Source organism: Dromaius novaehollandiae, chromosome 12 (assembly GCF_036370855.1).
Source record: "Dromaius novaehollandiae isolate bDroNov1 chromosome 12, bDroNov1.hap1, whole genome shotgun sequence".
Lineage (NCBI taxonomy): Eukaryota > Metazoa > Chordata > Aves > Casuariiformes > Dromaiidae > Dromaius > Dromaius novaehollandiae.
Window position 1 is genome coordinate 26,611,064 of NC_088109.1, and position 23,649 is coordinate 26,634,712.

At 51.8% G+C, this 23,649-nt stretch overlaps 1 protein-coding gene across 1 annotated transcript in view; it reads right to left on the minus strand.

Annotated features, from left to right (window-relative positions):
• The window catches only part of PLXND1 (plexin D1), a 90,992-nt gene that overhangs the window by 39,543 nt on the left and 27,800 nt on the right, over nucleotides 1-23,649 (minus strand). The window contains exons 7-16 of the mRNA XM_064519257.1: nucleotides 23,432-23,540; nucleotides 21,571-21,673; nucleotides 15,307-15,411; nucleotides 12,812-12,901; nucleotides 11,887-11,980; nucleotides 9,243-9,406; nucleotides 7,051-7,202; nucleotides 5,672-5,771; nucleotides 2,172-2,311; nucleotides 511-678 (exon numbers count right to left, since the gene is read on the minus strand). Coding sequence (XP_064375327.1) covers nucleotides 511-678; nucleotides 2,172-2,311; nucleotides 5,672-5,771; nucleotides 7,051-7,202; nucleotides 9,243-9,406; nucleotides 11,887-11,980; nucleotides 12,812-12,901; nucleotides 15,307-15,411; nucleotides 21,571-21,673; nucleotides 23,432-23,540 — 1,225 coding nt within the window. The remainder of the gene's footprint in view (nucleotides 1-510; nucleotides 679-2,171; nucleotides 2,312-5,671; nucleotides 5,772-7,050; nucleotides 7,203-9,242; nucleotides 9,407-11,886; nucleotides 11,981-12,811; nucleotides 12,902-15,306; nucleotides 15,412-21,570; nucleotides 21,674-23,431; nucleotides 23,541-23,649) is intronic.

Genomic DNA, 23,649 nt, shown 5'->3' on the forward strand with positions numbered 1-23,649 from the left:
CTGGGGTACTCTGAAGCACCCTGACAGTGCTCTGTGATGCCCCTTCGATTAGCTGCATGCGAGAAAATACATCTAATGGCAGGGCTGAGAAAGCCCCCTTCTTCCTCCAGGACCCCCTCCTCCCAGTCTGAAATTCACCCCCCTTCCGTAGGCAGACACAGGCCTGAGCCAGCTCCGAACTGGAAGTCATGAAGCTGCAATAACGTGGCACTGGGCCCAGATGACATACCCTGCCTTCTAGCTGTGCCTTAATAACTTGAGCTCGGGCTTACCGACACGGCTTTTACTCAGGAGCCGGTCTGCACCTGGATGGCTTGAAGCACAGACAGAGCACACTCGCGCTGCCCGCAACGGGCCACACGGGGATCCTCCAGTTAGCTCTCCGCTTGCACGAGAGCAGTGTTCACATTTCCACTTCGCAAAATTAAGCAGCCAGTTTCAACAAAGGCCACAAAAGGAAGGTCAAAATCCTGACAGACTTCGCTTTCTCCACTGGAGGAAAGGTCTCACCTGATATGACTCTTCTTAGGGTTGACGTCTGTTACAACCGGGTTCTTCTCATACTTGAACGTGATGTTGTAGCTGGCACAAGACTTGTTCTCAAACTGGACGCAGACTCGCACGGCCATGGGGAGGTCCACAGATGGCATGGTGCACGTGATAGCGGTATCGTTGCGACTGGAAGGGGAAAGACGCAGTAAGCCAGAGAAAGCGACCGCCAAAGAGCACAGGAGCAATGCGGCACGGACCTGAGAGCTCCCTCAGAGGAGGCAAACGGCAAAGACGGGCAGCTGCCTCATGCCTGTAAGGATGAGTTATGAGTCACATGCCAATTACTTAATATTTGCATAACCTAGGAACGAGCAGTTCCGACAGTATGTTGTCCCAGGCTGCCAGACTGATTTCCTCTATAGCCAACGGAAGAGGGGAGGCTCCTGCTTCTTCCCATTGACAATACAGGAACGAAGACAAAAAGGGGTCTCCTTTGACCAGGGAGCCGCCACGGGCGTTACTCGGGGTAGCACCCTCCGCGTGCAGGGAGCACCTTCAGCAGAGACGCTGCGGATCTGCATGCCTGGCTGCCTTCGCTGGGAGACCTCCACACTCACTTGCAGCAGCGTGATGCCATGGAGCATCAACAGTGTTTTACAGACGAGGGAAGGAAGGATGGGAAAAATCAAGCCAACAATCTCCAACGTGACTGTTGCTTTGAGATAATTCTTTTACGGCTCCCAGATGGACCATCACAGACCTTCAGGGTGGCTTCCTGCCTCCAGCGTGTTATCATCCTACAAAAAAATAGGCACCCTTTGCCCAAAGGTGATGTGGTTTCTCTCCGAGGAGGTCAGTATAGCACAGCTGAACGTGATCATTTTGACTTTACAATACAGGTAGCGACCAGAGAATAAAAAATAAAAGTCCCTAGGGGATACGGTGAGGTGACTGGAGCGTGGTGGAGGGATCCCGACGTTCACGGAGCCCATGTATGACGCAGAGGCAGAACCTCAAGTGTCGGTGAGGGGGGAAATGGGCTTAACCAACCACTACAGGGCAAGGTCGGCTGCCCCAGGTGCAGTGCCCTCCTGAAGGTGCTTTCAGGAACGGCTCTGTGCAGCGGGGTCACTTCAGGGGCCTCTGTACTAGGCTGACCTACACTGCCCAAAGCAGGTGAGCTCACTGAGCGTCTGTAGCAGGTCTGGGAACAAAAAATAATAATAAAAAAAAAATATATCCATGTCTGCTTTGTTGCCAGGGTTTTGAATCCAGTCCCAGGCCACCCAAGAAGCCTGGAAGTGCGTCACGAACTGTGAGAATCACTTCGTTTGCAGCTGGAACGCAGCCGCCACGTCGTGGTAACACCAGCGCAGTCGCGCTGCCAGACAAGCACCATGGCCTTGCGTCAGGCACCTGCACCACGGCTCTGCGTCGCCGCTCCGGGGAGCCTCGGATTGCCGGGGAGGCTGGAAACGGAAACGGTGGCAGCCAAACGGGCCTGCCTGGATGCTAACACCGGCTCCGGGGCTGGCAGCGGTATGCAGCAGGCCCCTCCACCCAAAATCCAACTCTTCTTGATCTGCTGCGGGACAACATGGTCTTTCCTAACGTTAGGTTCTTTCTCCCCGGTTCAACGACAAGCAGCTCCCAGCGCCAGCCCCCGGACCAAAGCTCACCTGAGGTCCGCGCACTGCTTGGAGCTGTTGACGAGGACCCGGAGCTCAGAGCCGACATCCAGCCTGCTTCCTTTGATGGTTACTCTCGTTCCTCCGGCTTTCGGGCCGTTCGGGGGAGCTATGGATTGCACCATGGGAAGCTAAAACACCAAAGGGAGATCTGTCAATAGTTTTCTAGCCTGGTAAATTCACAACTGAACACTCCAGACTGCGCATGGGAATTGCTGTCGTAAATTTAAGCATTCAGTACTGCCAGGCTCTGAAACAGCAGCACAGCAGAAGTATTTACTGACTTGTTTTCTGAACAAGGAGAGAGGTACAAGGTATGAGGAGTGAGACCATATAAACCTCTGAGTCTCAGCAGTCCCTAAATCCTGTCTTACAAGTGGCACACGGGTCTGAACTGGAGCCCAGGATCCCAGGCCCTTGAGTTTTCCAACTGCGGAGCCAGAGCTGGAAGGCAACAGTTCAAGCTCCATCAAAAAGGAAAGCTTCTGAATCATTCCAGCTCCCACCATCTCTGCTCTTCCACATTTGTTCCCTCCTGAATGTGAAGCCATGCCAAAGCTGTGCGGGATGATGGCTTTGAGATCTGTGAAAATATCCACCGGGGTCTACTTAATGAGACATCAAACTCATTGTTCCTTAAGGAAGATTCAAATCCAAATCTCTTGAGGTGACAGAAACTAAGGGGGAAGTTGCTTTGCCTCTCACCATTTTCAGCTAAAATTAACATGTATGTTATCTACATTTGCAGCCCCTGGAAATCTTCCTGGGATTCGTGAGCTTGAGGCTTTGATAACTCATGCAGTCCCGAGCCCTCACGTCTGCCCCAAGGGAGTCTGCTGGGCAGCCTTCCTGCTCTGGTTTGAACAGGACGCTGAGGGCACAGCAAATAATTATTTCAGGGCCCTTCCATAAAGCATTTGGTAATTCCCTAAACACCACAAAACCCTGCAGGAACAAGACCTGCAGGGCTGCAGTGTGGCAGAAGCTTGCTCACTGCTACGCTCCCTGCCTCTCGCTGCAGCTGCAGCGAAAAAAACTACACTGAGGCCGACTGAAGTAGATACGGCTAAGCTGCTTCATATCTCCTGGTGCTAATATCCCTTCCTGTCAACCCCAGCCATACAAACATGCTTATTAATAGCTATCCTTGCCCTTGCCCTACACTGAGACCGATTCGATTCCTCTACAGCCATTTCCCTTGTTGTATCTGATCACTACCCATTTCTATAGGATTCATTTTGTTAATTTATATTTCTCGGAGTCCAAGAAATAGAGTTGTAGGCAGCTGTCTCCTGCCCTTGGCCCCTAAGTCACATATTCAAATTTGCTGCAACAGCAGCAACAGAAAGGATTATTCATGCCCCGCAAAGCCCTCCAGCTCTTCTCGTCTGCAACAGCCAGTGGCTACTGCTTTGAGTATAGAGCCAGCACTGACTGCTTCCACTGCAGCTTCTGCAAATTCAGCTTATCTGTAGCCTACTATAATGTCCTGCAGAAGTCTCTGGACCACATTTCCTTCTCCTTAGCACAGCTGCAGCTGATATTTGCCTCTTCTAGATATGTCTAACGGGGACTTTGAGGCACTTAACACACAAACAATATTTGATTTGGACAGGCTGTTCTGGAACTTTCAGACACTATCAGGCAAAGCGTTATTGATGCTCACGTTCAGGTCTCACTGCGATCAGCTTTGTACGGTATAATTCACTCCATCTTTATGTCACTGCGTGTAGGATGATAATCAAGAAAACCAAACTGCATTGCTCAGTTTGCAAAAGCAGCCATTTGTGGTGTGAAGCCTAACAGCAGCTAAACACTGCGCAACTTCACTCCCCCAGCACACCCAAGACACTCAGGGGGCAGGGAATTACCTCACTTTTTTTTCCAAACTTTGTTGGGAAAAAGACTGACCAGGCTGAGATAAACAGATGCAAGACAGCTTTCCACCGTGCCACCAGGGCAGAAAAGGGCCCCTCTGTCCCCGCTCCTCGGAGAGGGCAGCCTTCATCACAAGCCTGCCCGGGAGCCGCGAGCACAGAGCTGTCAGAAACACTGGTTCCAACTCAGTGACTGCCTTCGGCTTTTCTTGTGTTGTTTAGTGCTGGTGCAGGTGTTTCCTGAGAGGGCTTTTCCTTGTGCTCTGAAAGCAGGCTTAGAAGCCCAGCCCTTTCCCATTCTTAGGGCCCTTCTCCTCTTTGTCAACAACACAATTCACTCTCCAGCCGATGTGATGGCAGGTCTCCTTTTTTGGAGACAGCGCACATATCCTGACGACTAATGCACTAGAAATCTCAAAACCCAGATCTATTACCGGTTATACGCACATTTGTACCCTGCTCCACTCCACACTGCAGGTTCTGAGATGTTTCAGCTGAGAATCTGAATGCCTGGAAACTACGGGAAGGGGTCCCAAAGGGAACGTCCTCCAAGGAACTGGTGCTGAACCAAACTGGCAATGCCCTCGACCTCGCCAGTTCCGTCCGCGCGGTGTGCTGCCACGCGCACTGCCAGTCTCGGCTCTGCTACAGGATGCTGGGAGTGCTGCGCTTGTGCTGACGGGGTGCTGTGCAAACCTCTCTGAACTAAATACCGAACACACAACTGGTTACAAGGGTGGGGGACTACACACAATGATCCTGAACTAAATTACTCACAATAGCTACTAGGAATCAAATGTCATTTCCTAGGGTTCAAGTCTTCTTTCAAGGCACTAGACTCCAGTATAATCCATTCTCCAGCTAAAGCAATGGCATAAGCACAAAGAGTTTGAGTTCACAGCACGCCACTGGCATCCACGCTGTTGTGTTTGTCCTGGATGCATGGGGCTACTCAGGAATACACTCTAGCCTGAGATGAGGGTGTTCGTGGGAAAGAAGAGCCGCATGGATTTTTTCAGGTTGACAGAGATGAAAGTCATTCTCTGGGAGATGGTACAGTACAAAGCTATGAAGGGCTCTTCTTTCTATATATGACATGGGGTTAGCTCAAGCCTAATTCCTACAGCGTATCCTCATGCAAAAACTGAGCAATCTCCAGAGCACAAAATGTCTAAACAATGTAGGTTCGTGGTATATAACTTGACGTAGCAAGGAGAGACTTGGCAATTCACATAAAATCTCACAGGCTATAATGGCACTTTAGGAAAAGAAGAACAAGTAAAACAAACTCCTTGTTACAGCAGCAGAAACAGAGACATAACCAAGATAAGTGAGAAGTCATGGCAAGACTTGAGATTACAAGCCAGATTTCTTGATGCAAAGTAAATTATGACACCTTGGCTGCAGTCCTTCTAGTGCTCAAGCTTGGACTTGCTAGACATCGTTCAGGTAATTAAAGGTGAAAAAAACATTTCAACTGCTTTGTTGGGACTCATCATGGATCCTGTTTTCCAAGCCAACTGGGGTGTAGAGGGGCCGCAGGCTTTTTTCTTAAGGGATAAAAGGAGAATAAACGTGAGGATCACCAGAAACATCTATGAGGCAGCTACTTACCACATAGGAGTATCGCTCCCTGGACTTGCCTTCCCGGCTCACATTAACTGTTACCACATCAGAAAGCACCTCCTGAGCTTCTCCAGTCTGGCATACGATCCTGCAGAAAAGACGGACAAAGTTCACATGCGCAGGCCAGGCCCAAAGAGAGACCATCTTACAAGACAGGGACTGCAGGGCTAGGAAGAAACCTTAGCTTTTTCTTCTAATCCTCTAGCTGTGTTCTGACCGCTGCGCACACAGACTGGGAAGTACCGACCTGTATTTCTGACACCAGGTTATCCACATGTCCTTCGAGGAGGGCAAGCAGCACAGTGGAAAAAAAAGATATATCCATGCGTGAACTGTATAAAGTCAGGCCCATGTTAGTGCCACCGAGGGACTGTTTAAGGAAAAAGTATGCTGAAGACGCAACCCAAAGGCAGTATTAGAAAAATCTTAGTCTCTGACAAGCTCTTAAACATGCAGCAGCTCCGGTGATCTCTAGAATACATGGATCCATTCAGCACCTGCTGCTGCACTCAGCTGCACAGCAGAATACGGGCTAAGCTTCTTAACATCAGCGTTGAGCTATTTTCACCGCTCTGCTCTAGGACGGGGGCAAAATGTAATTTATGGTAAGTCAGGCCTGTCTGTAGTGCTGCTGCACTGCCCAGGAGCGGAGCACACCTGGCAGCCCAGCCCGCTGCCGCGGAGGGCCGTGGTGTCCCGGGCTGCCACTGCCGTCCCTGCGGAAGCGCGGCTGGAGGGGGGGGGCGGAGGGCTTCCTCCGGCTTCGGTGGGTGACTTTGCTCCTGGGGAGCCTGGGACCATCATCTCAGCTCTTCTCTCAGACTCATCTGGCAACGATAAGGGAGAGGTCTTGAAAAATAATGAAGTGACTCGAACGCCGGCGAAAGGCGGAGAGCTTTGCAGAGGGAAGCGTCCTGCTCGCCTCTGAGCAGGGCCCCGGCGCAGCAGCTGTGCTAGCTCTCCTGGCCCAGCCCCACCGCCGGCCTCAGCCCCTCTCTGGCAGCTGCAGGTTCTGTCCAGGCGCGCGAGCCTGTCCCGACCTTTGCCGGGTAGAAACGAGGCACTAGTGCCTAACGCAGGGATGCGTAAGTGCTGTGCTGGAGATACTGCTGGACGTGAAGGGAAAAGGGCCTTTATTTGGGATGTGGGGGAAACAGCTCAACAGATTCGTCCTGCCAGGGCAGAAAAGCACCCACTAGGAATCACAGCTGGCCGCGGAGAGGTGATTAGCCTAACAGCTCTTATCCTAAGCCATCCATTTCCTCTGTCACAAGGGTGCTGAGGGAGCCAGCCAGCCGAAAAAGGGAAGAACAACTCGTTCCGAGGCACGTCCCCTGCTTCCCAGCGGCACTGTCCAAGATACTCACGTCTCAGAAACCACGTATCTGTCCTCGAGTGGCACACATTTCACACCCCCGATCCTGACAGCGTTAATGACATCGCTGAACCTGCGGCCCAGGTTCCTTCCTCGTATTGTGAGCAGAGTTCCTCCATCCAGGGGCCCGCTCAGGGGCTCAATCTGCCAGGGGACCAAAGGAAAAGGGTTGCGCGTTAAAAGAGAACCGTGAGGAAAAAAACTTGCTTTGATTCCTAAATGAGTTTCTGTTCCTGTGTCAGTGTGTGTTTTCCACTTATACTTCAGTGAAGAAGAAGAAATTGCTTCTCAGACTCCAGCTCAGCTCCACAAAGCCTCCACCATGTTCCCCGTGCCGGAGCTTTGCAAACAAAAAGCAGTTACTTCTGTGCTGCAAACGAAAAGCAGTTACTTCTGTGCTGATTTGGGTATTACTTCAGCTCCCAGGCAAAAGGCAAGCACATCTGGGATGAAACATCACTCCTCTCCACGCAGCAGCTTCGAACGGGGATGGGGCAGAAACCAACCTGGAGACGTGGAAAACTGGAGGAGGGGCATTAGCGCACTGTGAAGACACGGTCCTGTCATCGCATTTTGAGGTCTGTCCTGAACGCAGCAGGGCTTTTGAGGACAAGAACAAGAAAAATGTTCTGTGAATGGGACCATGGCCAAGGTACCACCGCTCTGGTATCCTGGAATATAGGACTGGTCCAATGACTTGGGAAGGGGCGGTTGTTCCCCACTGATCCCTTACTGCCAGCTGGTTTCTCATCTGGCAACTACTAATCCCCCTGGGAGAGGGATAGGACTGGGATAGGGAAATGCCTGATGGACGTAATGATGTTTTACTGCACAACTGGCTTTCCCAGTCGGTTTGATTTCCTTATTCAGAGGGTTAGTTAAATCCCTCCAATGTGGAAATAGCTTCTTCCTCTAACACACACAATGACAAGCAAAGCTCGTGCGAAGTGCCTGGTAACGCTCGCCTGCCTCGCGGTGAGGCTGCGGCGTGAGGCCCGCGGCAGCGGTTGCCAGCGCACCGCCACGTCGGCCGGGGCCGCAGGTCACGCGGGGAGGCTCCTTCTTCCGCCAGCCGTTCAGGCTCCTAATGCTCTATCGCTAAGCTGGGTGCCCTCCTCCCCAGCCTGCTCCATGCCCTCTTCCTCTCCAGGACAGCTCCACCAGTGCTAATGCAGAGCTTGTGCATTTGTGTCATTCTGGGGGGTTTTAATTTACCATCTATTATTTGCTAAGAAAACAGCACCGCAGTCCTGAGACGTTCTGCAACCTGAATTCTTGTGGGTTGCTTCCATTATTTTCTGGCAAGGTACTGATGATATTTTATATGTATTGGAGAAGGACAGTCTCATCTGGGAACATCCCCTTCCCACCACTGCTGGGCTAGCGATAACGACAAGAGGAAACGGCAGGCAATGGGAATTGCACAGCCCATCTATGCAATGTTAGAGCACTCAGATTATGAGCAGGTATCACTACACGCCTCCCTAAAAACAGAAATGCCATATCCTTGCCAATTTTGATGGCCACATTAGCCGTTTTTCCTTTCCAGTTTCTTCTCTTTTCCCATGGAGCTCATTTGTTCAATGCATTTTCTTTGCTACACCTTGGGAGACAAATCTGGTTGCTCATATCACAACTGTAAGCAGAACCCTGCATCTGAATATCCCCCCAAACTTTCAAAAAATGATGGTCTAAACAAAACTTGTCTCAAAATACATGATGCCAAAAGGCCCCTCTATCACTACAGATCTCAGCAAAACGTCAGAGAACGCATGTCTGGAGATAGGGTTCACGTTCATCTTCTAGCTATACCCAGCTCATCACTATTTCTCGATAGGAGCCCTTCGACTAATTCTACAGCTCTTTCTTCCTTTTACCCACCCCAGGAACTCTGGCACATTTCGATTGCGCAGGTGTTGTTTTTCCCACTAGCATGATTAAGATGGGATCTTGTAAATACCAAGATGTCTTTGGCATGTTGTTTTCTATTTTCAGGTGACCCAAAACCATTAAAAAATATCAGTGAATAATTCAGTGCTGGTCTTGCCCTTATCTCACGTCAGGGAGAAGGCAGGATTTCCCAGTTGCCGCCAGGTCCGTGACCACCCCGACAATTTCAGTCCTCTGCGCTGCTCGTCACCCCCCCCACACACACACACTTTCCAGGTTGTGTGCATATCTTACCTTCCTAATCTCAGGAGCTGGGCACACATCTGAGGTCTGGGTGGATTCGGTGTTTAGTCTGCAGCTGGAGCTGGTCTCACTCCAGATGCACCGGTGTCCCAGGTCCTCTCTCCCCAGACACTGAGAACAGTCAGCGCTTCCAGTTGCACAGTTATAGACCTCCACTAAACCATAACAGACCACAGAAAACATCAGATCCTGGACCTGAGACTTTCACGGCTTTGCTTAGCTTTACACAGTCAAACAACGACCCCTTCCATAGCTATACTAAACCAAACAACATCTGAAATCCAGTGGATGAGTGGAAGAGCTCGCACATACGGCACGACAAGGCAGCGCTGGCACCCATCCCGAAGATTTCCCAGAAGGACTGGGTGCTTGTTCTCACTGCAATATAATTTAGCACTTTCTTTCCTTTTTTTCCCCTCCCTTTTGAAAAACAAACAACAACCCAAACTCAAAACCTTTTGTCAATTTATGCTACGTTTCCAATTCTCAGCATCCACACGGGAAGCTCCTTAGCAAAGCTGGCTCCATCCTGTTAGTAAAGCAATCACATTGCTTCCATATTCTGCGACAAAAACCTGATTGTAACAATGCTTTGTACAGTGTTTACATTCCCCTTCCTTCCCTCCAGTGACCGTGGTCTCTCTTCATTGGCTTCTCCCTTCAGATCTGCTCAGCTCAGCTTCCAAATGATTTTCCTACAGTGCTCTCACCTCTTTATTAGCTGGTGCCCTAGGTTACATTTCCTTTCCAGCCCAAAGCCTTCTACCACTGGAGTGTGGGTATCCGCTGAGGTCAACAGCTAGAAATACTCAGGAAACATTCCTTTCACACCCTTTTCCCCAGAGGATATTTTGCAGGAGAACATAAAATAAAGAAACAGTCATATTTTGCACTTCTGTTCATGGGAGGGTCTCAAAGCACTTCATAAACAACTAATGAATCTTTTGGTCTTCAACACTCTGTCTGTGCTCATGCTAATGAAACTTCACTGGCACTCAAGGAAATCTCTCATTCTGCATTGAAAAAAGTGAGCTTATTTCACCTCTTTTTGAGTCTGCTCAGTGAGTAACGCTGGCTGTCTTTCTACCCCAGGACAATGAGCTGAGATTCCCTTTGGTGAACTACAGAAATGCAGTTTACAGTAAAAGCTGATAAATACTGATAAAACAATCAACAGAAAATAACAGTAATTCCATTAAAGACAGTATAAAAGATATACACATTTATATGACTGGACCAGCAGATCTGTCTCTACTTGTCATTGTTCTGCGAGCCTCTCTGTAATTGTGCTTGTACCAATCTGACCAAGGCAAAGAGGAGCCAGAGATGTATAACGGTCCCACAGGATCTCAAAATATGCTGGCAAATTCAAACTGATGCAAACATAGGCTGCATAAACTAACTCCTCCTGGGTGCAGGAAGAGATGTGGATTCCATGTTCTCTGCACTGTCTTTTCTGCTTCCAGGAAAACTCACATTGAAAATTACAAGTCATTTGTTGCATACCAAAACAATCTTAGTTCAAAGCCCTACCTCTCTTCCAGCGGTTACCTCTAGCAGCTCAAAAATACTCCTGATACTCTTTTCCTTAGGCAAGGAAGTTGCTTCCCCATGCTGATATTTCAAAGGTTATTTCACCAGTGTGGAATGCTTTGCAAGATGTGTCTCCTTTCCACACTGGAATTTCCTATGGGGAAACCTTTTCATCCTGGGTCAGTGACTGATAGTGCTAATGTCTCTCCACCTATTACAGCTTTCCTCCCAAGAAAAGCTCACTTTAACGATCTAGTCCTCACTTGCATCTAATATAAATCAGCGCCTTCTATTAAAACTGCCGACACCACTGAGAGGGAAACCAACCCTGAAGATGCTCCACACAGCAGCAGCACACAGCTAGCTAAACCACAAAGTTCCCGGCCAACGCGGGGAGCAGAGGTGGTTGTGAGAGCACCGGCCCAGCTGCCTGGCTGGCGGGGCTTGGCCTCAGCTACATGCCTTGCTTCGGATGCACTTTTAATCTCACTGTTTCCCCTTCACTGCTTAGTCTGCTGATGTAGCAGGGGCTTTTTTAGAAACCCATGTGTTCTTCCCAGAGATAGGGAGTGGGCCAGGGGTGAATCGTGTTTGCACATTTTATTCTTTCTCGGCACAAGAAGAAAAAAAAGACTCAGTTTTTACCTAGTGCTGAACCTTGAGGCCATGCTCCTGTGAAAGCTTATGCTGGAGCCCTTCCCCCATCCCGCTCCTTATCTCCTTTGAGAAGAATTCCTTTGCTGACCCTGGGAGACACTTCACATTTCTGCTGTGATTGAGTATTTCAGAACACTCTGTTCTATACGCTATTGGCAGACAAAAAATCTCAACTGTTGTGCGTGCTCAAGGATGGGATTTGAATTTGCCTGGGTGTAAAATGGATGTCTGTGGGTGTGTGACTCTGCCTGGTTTCTGTGCACACATTCACATGCACGTGAGTCTGTGTAAATATATTTTTTGTGTATGCGTGAGACAAAGAACAGAGTTGTGCACGTCTGAGCCGTGGCGTGATCTCTCTCCCGAATCTATAAACTTTGCTAGGCTTCTAAAATCTTTCAGGCTGACCAAATGAGAGCAGAATAAAAATATTTTCAACTCAAACCTGTCATCATCTCTGGACTGTCAATAAATCTGTCTGGTTTATCCTTCAGCTGAAGGCTTACTGGGAAGAGATGGCTTTTTTCTGACGTGTGGAGCTGCAGGAAAACACAAATGAAAAAACACTAATGAAGTTAACTAAAATACTAGGTTACATATGCACACAAAGCTGATTAACACTCCTCATAGCACTCCTCCTCCCACTTCCTCAGCACAGGAGGCTCCGAGCTTCAGCAGAGAGAAAGGGAGAGAAAGTTATTTTCTGTCCTTAACTGTTCTGCCAGGTCTCAGCAAAAGCAGAACAAGGCACTGTACACACATTAGTGAGAACAGAGCCCTGGTTTGCTGATATTTTAGTAGAAATGAAAAGAAAAATTAACAGACTGGACAGTCTGCGACTTTTTAGGGATTGGTCGCGATACACAATTTCTCAGGCCGTGCAACAGGAAAGCGTTCCTCTCCAACTTCTATTTTAAATATTCCCACCAGCAGAAGCCCAAGCATTTGCTTGCATTTCAGGGGTGTAATTTGTTCTCCAGTAACCACATACCACTCTTTGGTGAGCGCCTGGGCACTTTCTCAGGCCAAGACCTTTTTCAGGAAAAAAGGCTACAGAATGTGTAATACTAAAAGGTGACAGTTCTTTTGTTTGTTTTACTGAACCGTTCCCATTTAAAAGGCTGAACAAGCAGCTCTGTCCCCAAACCCCAGCAGAGCAGAGGCTGGAGCCACCAGAGCAGTCCGCGGAAGAGACGAAGGGGAACCAGCGGCTGCGCGAGAGCCGGCGCGAGCCCCGCGGAAGGCCTTGCCGGGGAGGCCGGAGCCGCGCTGCCGGGGAGGACGGCAGGGCCGGGGCAGCGCCGGGGCCCTCCCTGGGGCGGGCCGACCCCCCGCCGTGCCGCGGGCCCCCCCGCCGTCGCAGCACTCACCAGCACGTGGCTGCACCGGACGGCGGAGGAGTTCAGCCACCGGGCTTCGAACGTCCGCTCGGTCCCAAAATGGCATTCCAGAGCCGTCTCCTGGAGAGGAAACGGGGCAGAACAGGTACAGACAACCGTTTCTTGCATTTTTCCATTCAGCCAACAGATGCAACTGGTGCTGCATCTTGCCTTGTCTGTCCTACGACTATCTGAACTATGGTTCAAGTACAAATATGAGACCAGAGCCCAACACTGGAAACGGGCACGGGGACCTCCTCCAAATCCATCCTGCTGTTACACACTGAGCTTTCAGCTACTTCAGGATGAACCTCACAAATGGACCCAAACCCTCCCTCTCGCTCTTGCCCAGTGTGCAAGCGCGTTTTTTGCTAGAAAGCTGAACGGCCAGACACCCGACAGTTCCTTTGGAGTCGGGGATCCACGGCACGAACAGAACAGGAGACGCGCGTGGCCGGGGGTTATAGGCTGGTAACCCCTCGTCAGCACAGTATTCTGGGGGCAGAGGGGTGTTCCTGTAAACAGGCGGAGCTCAGAGCCCGGGCTGCAGCTTACACTGGGAGCCACGCTGGTCCCAGTCCTGCCTAAACTGGATTGTAAACCAGTCAGTGATTTGGGCTCAAGGCTACCTCTCTTCTCCTAACAGCTGTACTGAGCAAATCTCTGCTGCTGCTGAGGTTCTAGCTGGGAGGATGTTCAAACACGAGTTTTCTGTACTGTTTCACTCGTAACGCAAGGGATGACATCCTGCCTGGTTACTGTTGTGCTCCCACTCCGCAGGAAAAAATCCCATCTCCAAGCAAGTCAGTGCTTCACCATTACTGAGCTCTAACTACACTTTAAAACCTGACAGATCTGATAAAAAAAAGAAAGAAAAAGAAAGAAAACATCAGATTGCTGGCATGGAGCTGCTGACTCACAGAACACACATGTGGCACTAAGACAGAAGCTGGAATCTTTTGCTATGAATCATTTGCACCCATGTAACTTCCACTTTTAAAATAAATCCACGCCCCTCTCTCTTTGCCAGCGCACTAACAGCTTCCAGGATGCTAACGAAGGTGCGGGGGCACTGCTCTGCTGATCCTCCAGGGAGCAAAGGGGAACTACCGCTGCCCAGGGGCTGCGGGACAGTTGCAGGCGGTGGGAAGGGGGAAGTCGGACTGCAGGAGAGTCTCCAGCCACGCTGTGGGAATGGAGGTGCCTCGCTCGCTTTCCTGTTGACTTCATTTCCTATCAGGTTACATGCGGTATTGCTTCCTCTTTAGCCACCTCAAACATCCACAGAGGAAGAGCAATTTCTCGCCCTTTTTTGCTGATTAGAGGGGCACATCCTTGTTTACAAAGGCCAGGCCTTCTGCAGGAAATGGGAGCCCAAGCCAGAGCACGGGAGAGCCCTTCTTGCTGCTGCACCGAGGAGGACGAGGCCTGGCGGAAGCGCTGCTAACGCGACGTCTTGCAGCTCCTTCCTGCCGCCCTCCAGGGACGCCAGCTTTGTCACTGCACAAGCTTTCCCAGGTCACCTCATCGCCCTAAAAAAGGCAGCATTACCTGGCTGCCCAGTGTGTGGATATCCTCCACAGGGACACTGCACACCAGGCCTCCCAGGGCCTAGTTGCAGGCTTGACCCAAAGCGACACAGGGCAGCTTGCTACAAATACCAGAGCTTAGTCAAATATTTTCCCAGTGCCCAGATCCCCTACACTAAATTCCTCTGGTTTCTTCTGGTGTGAAATGCATCTCAGAACACAGCGTTTGAGGTCCACTCCCGCTGTTTGCCCTGTGACAATTCATACGCCAGAAAATGTCACAGAAAGGACTTTTTCAAAAAAAAAAAAAAAAAAAAAAAAAAGCAGCTCCGCAGTGACTACCGAAAGTTAAAACATATTTCCTTGCTGTATTCCAACCAGCTGCTCAGCTAGCACAGGGCACTCTGCTGCAGTTCTCGGCTCTGCCTCTGCTTGCACTTTCATGTCTGAGACTCTCTCTTGATTTTCTAGAGGTTTTCTGGAGGGCCATGGGGATGGGCTTACATGCAGCTCTGCAAGAGCTCGGCACCCGCACACTCTCTAGCTGGAAACAAATATCCACAAGGAAAATGAGAATTGTATTTCCCCCAAACATTTTGTTCTAGTGACTATTTACATGGTGCATAAACCTCCTTTTTCCACAGGATGCAAAAGGCCTGTCATTAATTGCAGGAGCGCCCTGGAAAATGTCTGTACACAAACTGCATTTCCCTTTGGCTTTGCCATGAAAGCTCACTTGCCATTGGGGTGGCTACTTTCCACCAACGTCTTTTGTTAATGCGGCTATTTCAGCTGCCAGTATAAAGTGGGACTAGACCCATCACCTCATTTCTGAGGCAGAAGTTAGCTTGTACTTAAAACCCTTCAGCGGGTTCCTGGCCTCCTAAGCTGCACACCAGCTCAGGAGCTTAGGTTAGCTCACGGTTACCTTTCCGCTCTTTCCAGAAACTCATTTACCTTAGAGAAAGTCGCATTAGCCAGTGAGATTATAATGTCTTGAGCAGCTCCCGTGGGCATTGGGTCTAAAGGCGCAGGGACAATCTGCGGACAGTCAATTTTCTCCTGTTATTTACAAAACAAGGAAAATAAAGAGAGGTTAGCAGGGTGCACGCTCAGCTTCTGCAGTGAAGACACACGAAGAAACAGGGGGACTAATGATAACATCTATTTCACACTGCAACCCATGAAAGCGAAATACCAAACAGGCACTGTGATGCAGAGAGACAAGTAGCTCAGCGTGGAGCCTTCCTCCCCTGAGTCACCAGCTTTAAGTCCAGACCAAGACGTACCGATTCACGATCCGTAGCCTCTGCTGGCTGTTAGATAACCATGAAACGGTGGCCTGCTTCCCAAGATGGCTTATCCACAGCCATCCTGGACTGGTGCCCTCGCTGGCAGGCAGTCTAGGACACGGGAGGAATGAAATAAGCACTGCCCTCGCTCCTAAGAGGGCTCCTCTGCCAGTACCTGGATGACAGAAGGTCTTGGCTCTCTGAGCGATGGTGCCATCAGTCTTGGACTTTTCACCCTTCTACACTGGAATAGATGTACTCCCAGATAAAAGGCAAGTCCCCATGCACGCCTCAGCTGCCACTCTGGGCCGGCTCCCTTATTACACCCACCTAAGTGTTAGAAGAAGGGGCCGAGTGACACCGACAGCATGTGCTGCTCTGTACAGCGGCAGATCTGCCGGGGTGACCCCTCTTCCCAGCGGGGAGCAAAGTCTCACGCGTCGCAGTGCGCATTTCCGCAAGCCCCTGCAGAGATCTCGCTTCCCGGTGGTCTCCCTTCCGCACGTTACGATTTCAGAAGCGGGGGGGGGGGTTGTGTGTATGCAATGTGCATGGAAGAAAGCGTATAATGAGCCGCAGGGGCTTCAGGAAGGGGACTGCAGCAGTAGGACAGCTGAAATGAAAGGTCTAAATGAAGCTGAAAAATGATTTTAAAAGGTCAGCTGTCCCCCTACTTTTGTTCTCACTTTAAATTGATGGCTCAGATACTGGAGCTGACTCACAATCCAAATCTGTATGACAAGTCCATCCTGTTCACTCGTGAGATGTAAATTACCCTGCAGAACTACAGGAAAAACGCAGCCAGGCTCTGCATTGCCCCAGGGTACAACCAGATCAACGCCTTTGACAGTGGAGCCACTGGGGTAAACGGCAAGAAAATATTTGGCCCATTATGCAGAATAATTTACAGCAGGCAAGATTTTTTTCTCACTTGCGCTGAAGGCTACCCCACCGTGACTCTGCTGACGACAGTGCTGTTGTCCCGGATCTGGGCTCACGAGAGCTGAGTCTGGCCTAAAGCCGAGGTGCGCAGCAGACCACATCCCCAGCGCTGAACACGCAGCAAGCGTGACGTTCCTCTTGCCTTCCCTAAGCTCAGCTAGAGTCAGGGAACTATCTGGAAGTGCTTGTTTGACTGTGGAAAACATGCTTCATTTCTTATCGAGACATTGATCTTAACCAAGCACAGTTGGTGCTGCCTGAACAAGGAGATTAAATAACAGAGAGATGCACACGATAAGGGAAGTAAAACAACAAAGCAAAGCAATGGTGAGAGATTTCAGTCCCACGTCTCCTCTACGAGAATCAGAAGAGTTAAAATAAAACCAGCAGGGGTACGACTGCAAATTCATGCAAAAGCTCCTATGGCCTGGGGTGTCCTTGCATGTCACAGCAGCCAGCATAGCTTGCTAGATAAATACACTTTAGAGGACTGATTAACTTGTCGTCTTGCAGTCCTTTCTCCTGCTGTTCATCAGCAGCTAGAAATAGAGCTTTCCAGCTGATTATATCGTTCAGGCCTGGATCAGGGAGAAGGGTCTGAATGTTTAAAATGCTACAGATGAAGCCAGCATGATGCTGCCTTCCCAGCAAACCAGCTTTCAGGAGCACCCTGAAAACACCAGCAACATTTTTTTTCCTTAAAGTTCAGACTGGGGTATGAATAACCATGTTTACAGGACTACACAGCACCTTATCCTGCAAGTCGTTCTACCCAAATCAGTGGGAAGAGTATTAAAAAGGCCCACAGAGATAAAGCAGGAATGTGCCTGAGCCAGGTGCAATATCCAGCTGAACTTCAGCTCTGGAGTAAGCGATCAGAGGAGAGAAAGTAAGGAAAAGCACACAGTTACCTTTGCCACGATAGGCAGCTCTGGCTTTCACCCTTTGGTTTTCACACCACACAAGGGCGGATGGAAGCAGCATGTGGAAAGGCTTAGTGAAGCTGTCACTGTGCTGTGCCAGGCTCCCGGAGACCTCCGTCCACGATCCCGGTTTGCTCCCTTCACCCAGAGCAGTGCTGCTGGTGCCAACGCCTGGCTCCCAGGGCCCGCGCTGCCCATGCGGTCCCGGGGTGCAGCCCCAGCCGGTGCAGCGGATCCGCTGCCGGGCTGCCAGGACCCAGCCTGCCCCCAGCCACGCGCTCCCGCGCTCCCTGGCACCGCAGCGGGAGCGAGCACAGGCAGGGCAGGGCTCTGGCAGCCTCAGCCCGCACGACTCAGCTCTCAGCGATCACAGAGGTGGGCCCCTCTCTGCCTCTCCTACCCAAGGCGCTCACCCTTGCCCGCAATGCTCTTGGGACTGCCAGCTCAGATTTACCCCCTTTTCTGCTCTTACTCCCGCACTGAGTGGCATTTTCCTGGCTCACCGCGTGCAGATGCACCGGAGCTCCCCGTCTGCACACGAGATCCCGCATCCAGCGCAGGCCTTTCGGCGTGGCTCCAGTTCTGAAACAGCAGCAGCATCGCCCTGGACGCGGCTCTGCGGGCACACCTGGGCTGGGCCACGCAAAACGCACTTCCCCTTCCTCCGCTAAATAACAGCTCTTGCCCAGGTGTTTCAGGAAGCAGCCACATGCAAGTCAAAGGACACAAGTTATTTTGGACAATTTTGCATTTGCCAAAGTCGCAGGTTGCACAGCGACTTCCCCAGAACAAAGTCAATCCAGTAACGTGAGGCCTTTTAAAAAGTCCTCTTATCGTCCAAGCTTTGCCCTTAGATGTGGTGAGAAGCCCTGTATACCAGCAGTGACTACAAACCCTGATTAAGGATTCGTTTGCTGTGGCTCTCGGGCACCCCCCCGCAGTCCCGCTGCCACTCAGCCGCTCTCCTGAGAGTGGGAACCTGCACATCGACTTCTCCACCGCCGACCTGTCTCCTCTTCTCCGATCCAGCGTCTTGGCTTCTCTCTAACAAAGGCCACGCCTCGCCTCCCGCTCGGCAGCAAGAGCGGGCAGCTGCGTCCGGAGACAACGCTCGGAAACGGGCACGGCGCTCGGGAGCGCCTCTGCAGCCCCGAGGCCATGCTTTCGCGGGGCCCGAGGCGCGTGAACCGCCGCAGTAGCGGCCCACCCCGACGCACGTACGCGCTGGCACACGGTTTGGGCGTTGATTTGCCCCTTCCGGAACACGAAGAGGCTGGGCTGCCCCGAAGCGCTGTCACTCGGGAACAGCCGCAGACCCAAGAGACGCGCGGGTTTGTCAGCCAAGCCCCGGAGGCGCGAGGATGCCGCCGCCGCCGTCCCCCGCGGCAGCTCCCGGCTGGTCCCAGGAGCGGCAGCTCCCGTCAACTCCCGCGTTCGCATCGCGGAGCGGGAGCGGGGAGAACGTCCCCGCGAAGGGGGGAGAGCGGCGGCGGAGTACTCATCCCGTCTGCCCCAGCTCCGGCCTCCTTCCGTGCCCATCGCCCGCTGTGACCCCGGGACACCTTCCGCGGGACGCCGCACGTGACCGGCACGGCGTAACGACGCGCCGTCGTGGGAAGGGCCTGCGGACCCCTCCAGGCAGCGGGACGTGCGGCCCAACCTGCCAGAGGGTTATTTTCAGCACCGCTCGGTCGGTCTGTCTGCGGTACTGCGAGGTCATCCGTCGCCAGCACGTCCGAGACTCGCAGCCTCCCTGGCAAATCCGCCCCTCAGGAGAAAACAAAACAGAACCGACGGGCCTCAGAGCCGACGCGGGGAAACCGGCGTTTGGACAGGCTGCCGCCCGCCCGCCCTCACCACCCCCAGCACGAGCTGCCCCGCGAGCAGGTTCGCGGCCGTCCGGCCAGGCCGAGCTGCCGTCCGGGTGCCGGCTGGAAGCGGGCCTCCGCGGAGCACGCGATCGGCCCCCGCGCCACGGGGACGGGACGGGACGGGCCGCAGCCCCGACGGCCGCGCAGCCGCCCTGCTGACCGACGCCACCCGCTCACGCTGCAAGCCAAGCAGCCTTTGGATGCTCTCACACATATCCTCAGAGGTTTTTATCCAGTCCTCCCCTCTTGTCTAGGTGGGGAGCAGAAACAGCCTCACATAATTTCAGTGGATCACTCCCACACAGTGAATAACAAATAACTACGGTTTTCAAGTGCTCAGCTCCCATGTAGACAACACAGTAAATACCCAGATATTTTTTGAAACTTCAACAATTTGCGAAGCGAAGGGTGCTTTTTTAAACTGTTCATTACAAACGGTTAAGACATTCATAAAGCAGCACAATCCATTCAGAAACAATTGACAAAACAGAAAGGCGGCTAAATCTGTCCTGAATTCTCAGAGAACAATCAAGCAGCTGCAGCCCAGCAGTGACAGGAAACATTTCTTATTGTTCTTATATTAGACAATAATGTATGAAGTTGCGGTGTGTTGTCCGTATCTGCCTCCCCCGTTTAGCGCGTCTGGACCGCTCTGCCTATTTCCCCGTGAAGGAGGCAGGATGCAAAGGGGCAGGAGCCGCAAAGGGGCAGGAGCCGCAAAGGGGCAGGAGCCGCAAAGCTACCGGGACTCGGGGGTCAAGTCTGCAAGGTGAGAATGCGAAGTCTGACACAGGCGCCCAAGTACATAAAGGTGACAAGCATGGGGAATCGCTGAAAAAGCTCAGATGAAGTTCAGAGCACCAATGCCAAAGAATATTCAATCTAAAGTGTAAAAGCTTGGCTTGGATCTACAGCAGATTGATTGCTAAAAAGCCAATTTTATTTAAATTAACTTCAATTTAAATTTCAGAAGCAGGAACATGCTGAGCCTCTGGGTTATTAGAAGCTATAATTTGGAAAGGGGCGATTTTCTCCTTTAGATGAGCACTGCCAGTGTTGCTCTAGCAAATTACTAACATACCACAACAACCTAGTAAAAGCTAAACGAATTGTAAAGTATTGCTACATTTATTTTATTACTTAAATCCAGGCATCCCGAGGATGCGCAGGAATAAAGGCATTACTCCAGACCTGAGAGGTACTGAAGAGCCAAGGGAAACAGCCTGCTGACGTGACCAGAAAAGCTTAATGCTTTCAGTGGGAACTCCTCACACATGAGCGACTGCTCGCAGCCTTGTGAGCCTCATCGCCCACACGCACACGCACCGGGTCAGCGCTCAGAGCCAAGGGACGGTGCTGGGCTCGAAGGCCGGAAAGGGGAGCCGCAGCCCGAGGCACGGCATAGCCGACGCTTGCCTGCCCTGCCCACGTCCCTGCTCCGCAGCGTTACGGGGACGAGGGGATGCACGGACTCCATCACAGCACAGGCCTCGGCCGCTGCGGCAGCCCGCAAAGGGGCCCCAGGGATGAGGACAGCTGCACCTTGCCAGGAGGAGCGTGGCCGAGACTGCCGTGCAATAACGCCCGCAGAGCCCTCCCGGAGGGGACCCTCCCGTCGCCGGGCTGCGCGACCCGCAGCACACGCGCAGCCGGGCTCCCCCAGCCCGCCCCGCCAGCACTCTTCCCGTGCACCGAGGAGTCTGTCCACCTCCTTCCACGTCAGCTTCCCCATCTGCTAAAAGGGGATCAGAACGTACCACACGCCGTTCTAAAAACTACGTGCTCAGCACACGCTAAATAAAGCGAAGTTCAAACCGGGGACCGTGACACGAGATGGTCTGTGCCCTGCCTCCAGCCCGGTGCTTACCCGTGTTTTTGGAGAACGGTGCAAACATGAACAGGCAGAACAACACTTCAGAGGGGCCCTAGCAGCCCTCCGTCTGCTAAGCACTTTAGAAATGCTATGTGTGTTATTACATTACAAACTGCAGAAACCTACCCAAGGCCACACAGCAAGTCAGGGACACAGAACCGCAGCTCCCCGAGCTGCCCCCACCCGTAACCGTAGCGTACGGGGCAGAGCGGCAGAGCCAAGGCCATCTGTTTCCATTCCCCCAGGAAAAGAAGGAAAACGATAACAACAACATAGCAAAGTGGGAAGATCTCGTAAAATAGCAGTTTGACGGGCCTTACTTTGATCTGCAGCGCATCCTCGCATTGCGAGTGGTTGGAGACACACACGTACTTCGAGGGGCACCAGTAACACTTCCACCGCGTTGAGAGGCAGCTGGTGCATCTGAAATGCCAAAGGTGCAGTGAAACAGGGCAGATTTCAGGCTGCTCAGTGGAGCCAAACCTCAGCCAAATTAGAAACTTTCACACATGGTGTTCAGTCTTTAATGGTGCCTAGGAAAAACCCATCTATTGAAGGTGCTGGCATTTTCTCTCTTCCTCTCACCGTGAGCTGTGACCGGGGATAAGGTCGGCCACTCGCACCCTGATGATGTTCCCCAGCACAGTATCAGGATGGCCAACCCTACGGGGCAGGCGAGGTGACAGTGCCTGGGGCATCACCACCCTGGTCCTAGATCACAGGGAGAGTCGGAGCTACCAGCTTTGGTCTCCTTCCCTATTTAATAAAAGAAATACGCTTTTATCCTTTGTCAGATTCTGCACAGAGTCAGTCATGCTAATTCCTTACAAAAGCTCTTCCCCATGGTTTATGCAGGGTGTGGGGTCTCACGCTGGCAGGACCACGGGGATCGCGATGATCAGACTGCCTTGCTGTACCCGTGAAACATGCACAGACTTCTGCGGGTGGAAGCCAGACCCTCCACCTCGCCCCATCCCGTCCCGCCCGAGGAGGGGCACGTGGCTGCTCCCACAGAGCCCCGGAGCTGGGGAGAGGACTCAGCACGGCACGCGCCTGGCTTGTTCGCCTGACTTGTCTTGCAAGCCAGAGGACAGACAGACTTTTCCAGTTTTAAGCAGCGCCAAGGATATCCGCTGTGTCTTTGTCCTCTCCCCTCTACCTTGACGCCCACTTCTTTCTGCTTCGACTCCTTCTCCCTGTGCAGCGTGGCCTTCCTCAGCTCACCCTTCCCAGACCATTCAACAAGCACTCCAACCTCCTCCTCCTTCCAGCAGCCCAAGAGCCACGTGCTCCCAGCCCGTTAGCTGCTTCGGGCTCTGTGCCACATGCCCGGTGCCCCCAGACTCTGCCTCCTGCTAACTCCCCTTGTGCTTGCTGGTTTCCAGTCCGAGGGATCGGTCAGAAACTGCTCTTGGAGTATGTCAGAGGGCAACTGCAGATGATGAGACGCTTTCTAGAGGTGGGTGGAGATGGATGGAGCCGCTCGGCAATCAGAAGGCATGAGTTTGGGTCTTGCCTACCCTTTCTGCAGCCAGAAACCCTCCCTCCCCTTGGCACAGCGCAACCTGCACGCTCCCACAAAAGCCTCAGGCCCTGCCCGGTGCCCCAAGGACGTTTCCATATTCTTATGACCTGCTGGCAATGCCTACACTACAAATAATCCACATTAGCTTAAATGCGAATGCACTCTTCTCCATCACCCTCTCTCTCATACTGCCCTGCAGATTCCCACAAGGGATTCATTAGGGAGATTAGTTCAGCGTCCTAAGGGTTAACAGAACAAGTTTCATATAAAAATATTATTCGCACTAGGGGGAAAAAAAAGCCAAAATGTCCAGATGGCTTGAGACGCTGCTAGGACCCTTCCTTTGTAAATCCCTGGCAGTGCAACAACCACATTCCTGCCAAATCCTGCCCAGGCCTCAAACTGTCCCGCTGGCAGGGAGACTGTTCTCGCTCAATTAACCCCGCGCAGTGAGGGTCCTCAGACCGTGCACATGCACCTCCTTGGTTCTGAATTGCTCAATTTACCCCGGTGGAAAGGAGCAGGAGATACAACCACCCATTCCAGCCCGAGCCACTGCAGGGTCACCTACTGCCTGCCAGTGCGCTGTCCCCTCCCCTGCCCTCCCCAGCAAGCTCCTTTGGTGGCTCTGCTGTATGTAAATTGAGATCACTTACGCTCTCTTTGGGTAAATGTTTCCAGTTCTTTTGCAATCGTAGATGGTGAAATTGGCCCAGATAATATTTTTGTTGTTGACCCGGAGAGCAGTTTCGACGATCACATGGTCTGAAAAAAATCAAGCCAAGAAACACTGGATTGCAAGAGTCTCTCTCATTTGTGCTCTGTCTTAGAAGACAAGACATACCCCTGGGAAAACAACATCTAAATCTGATTT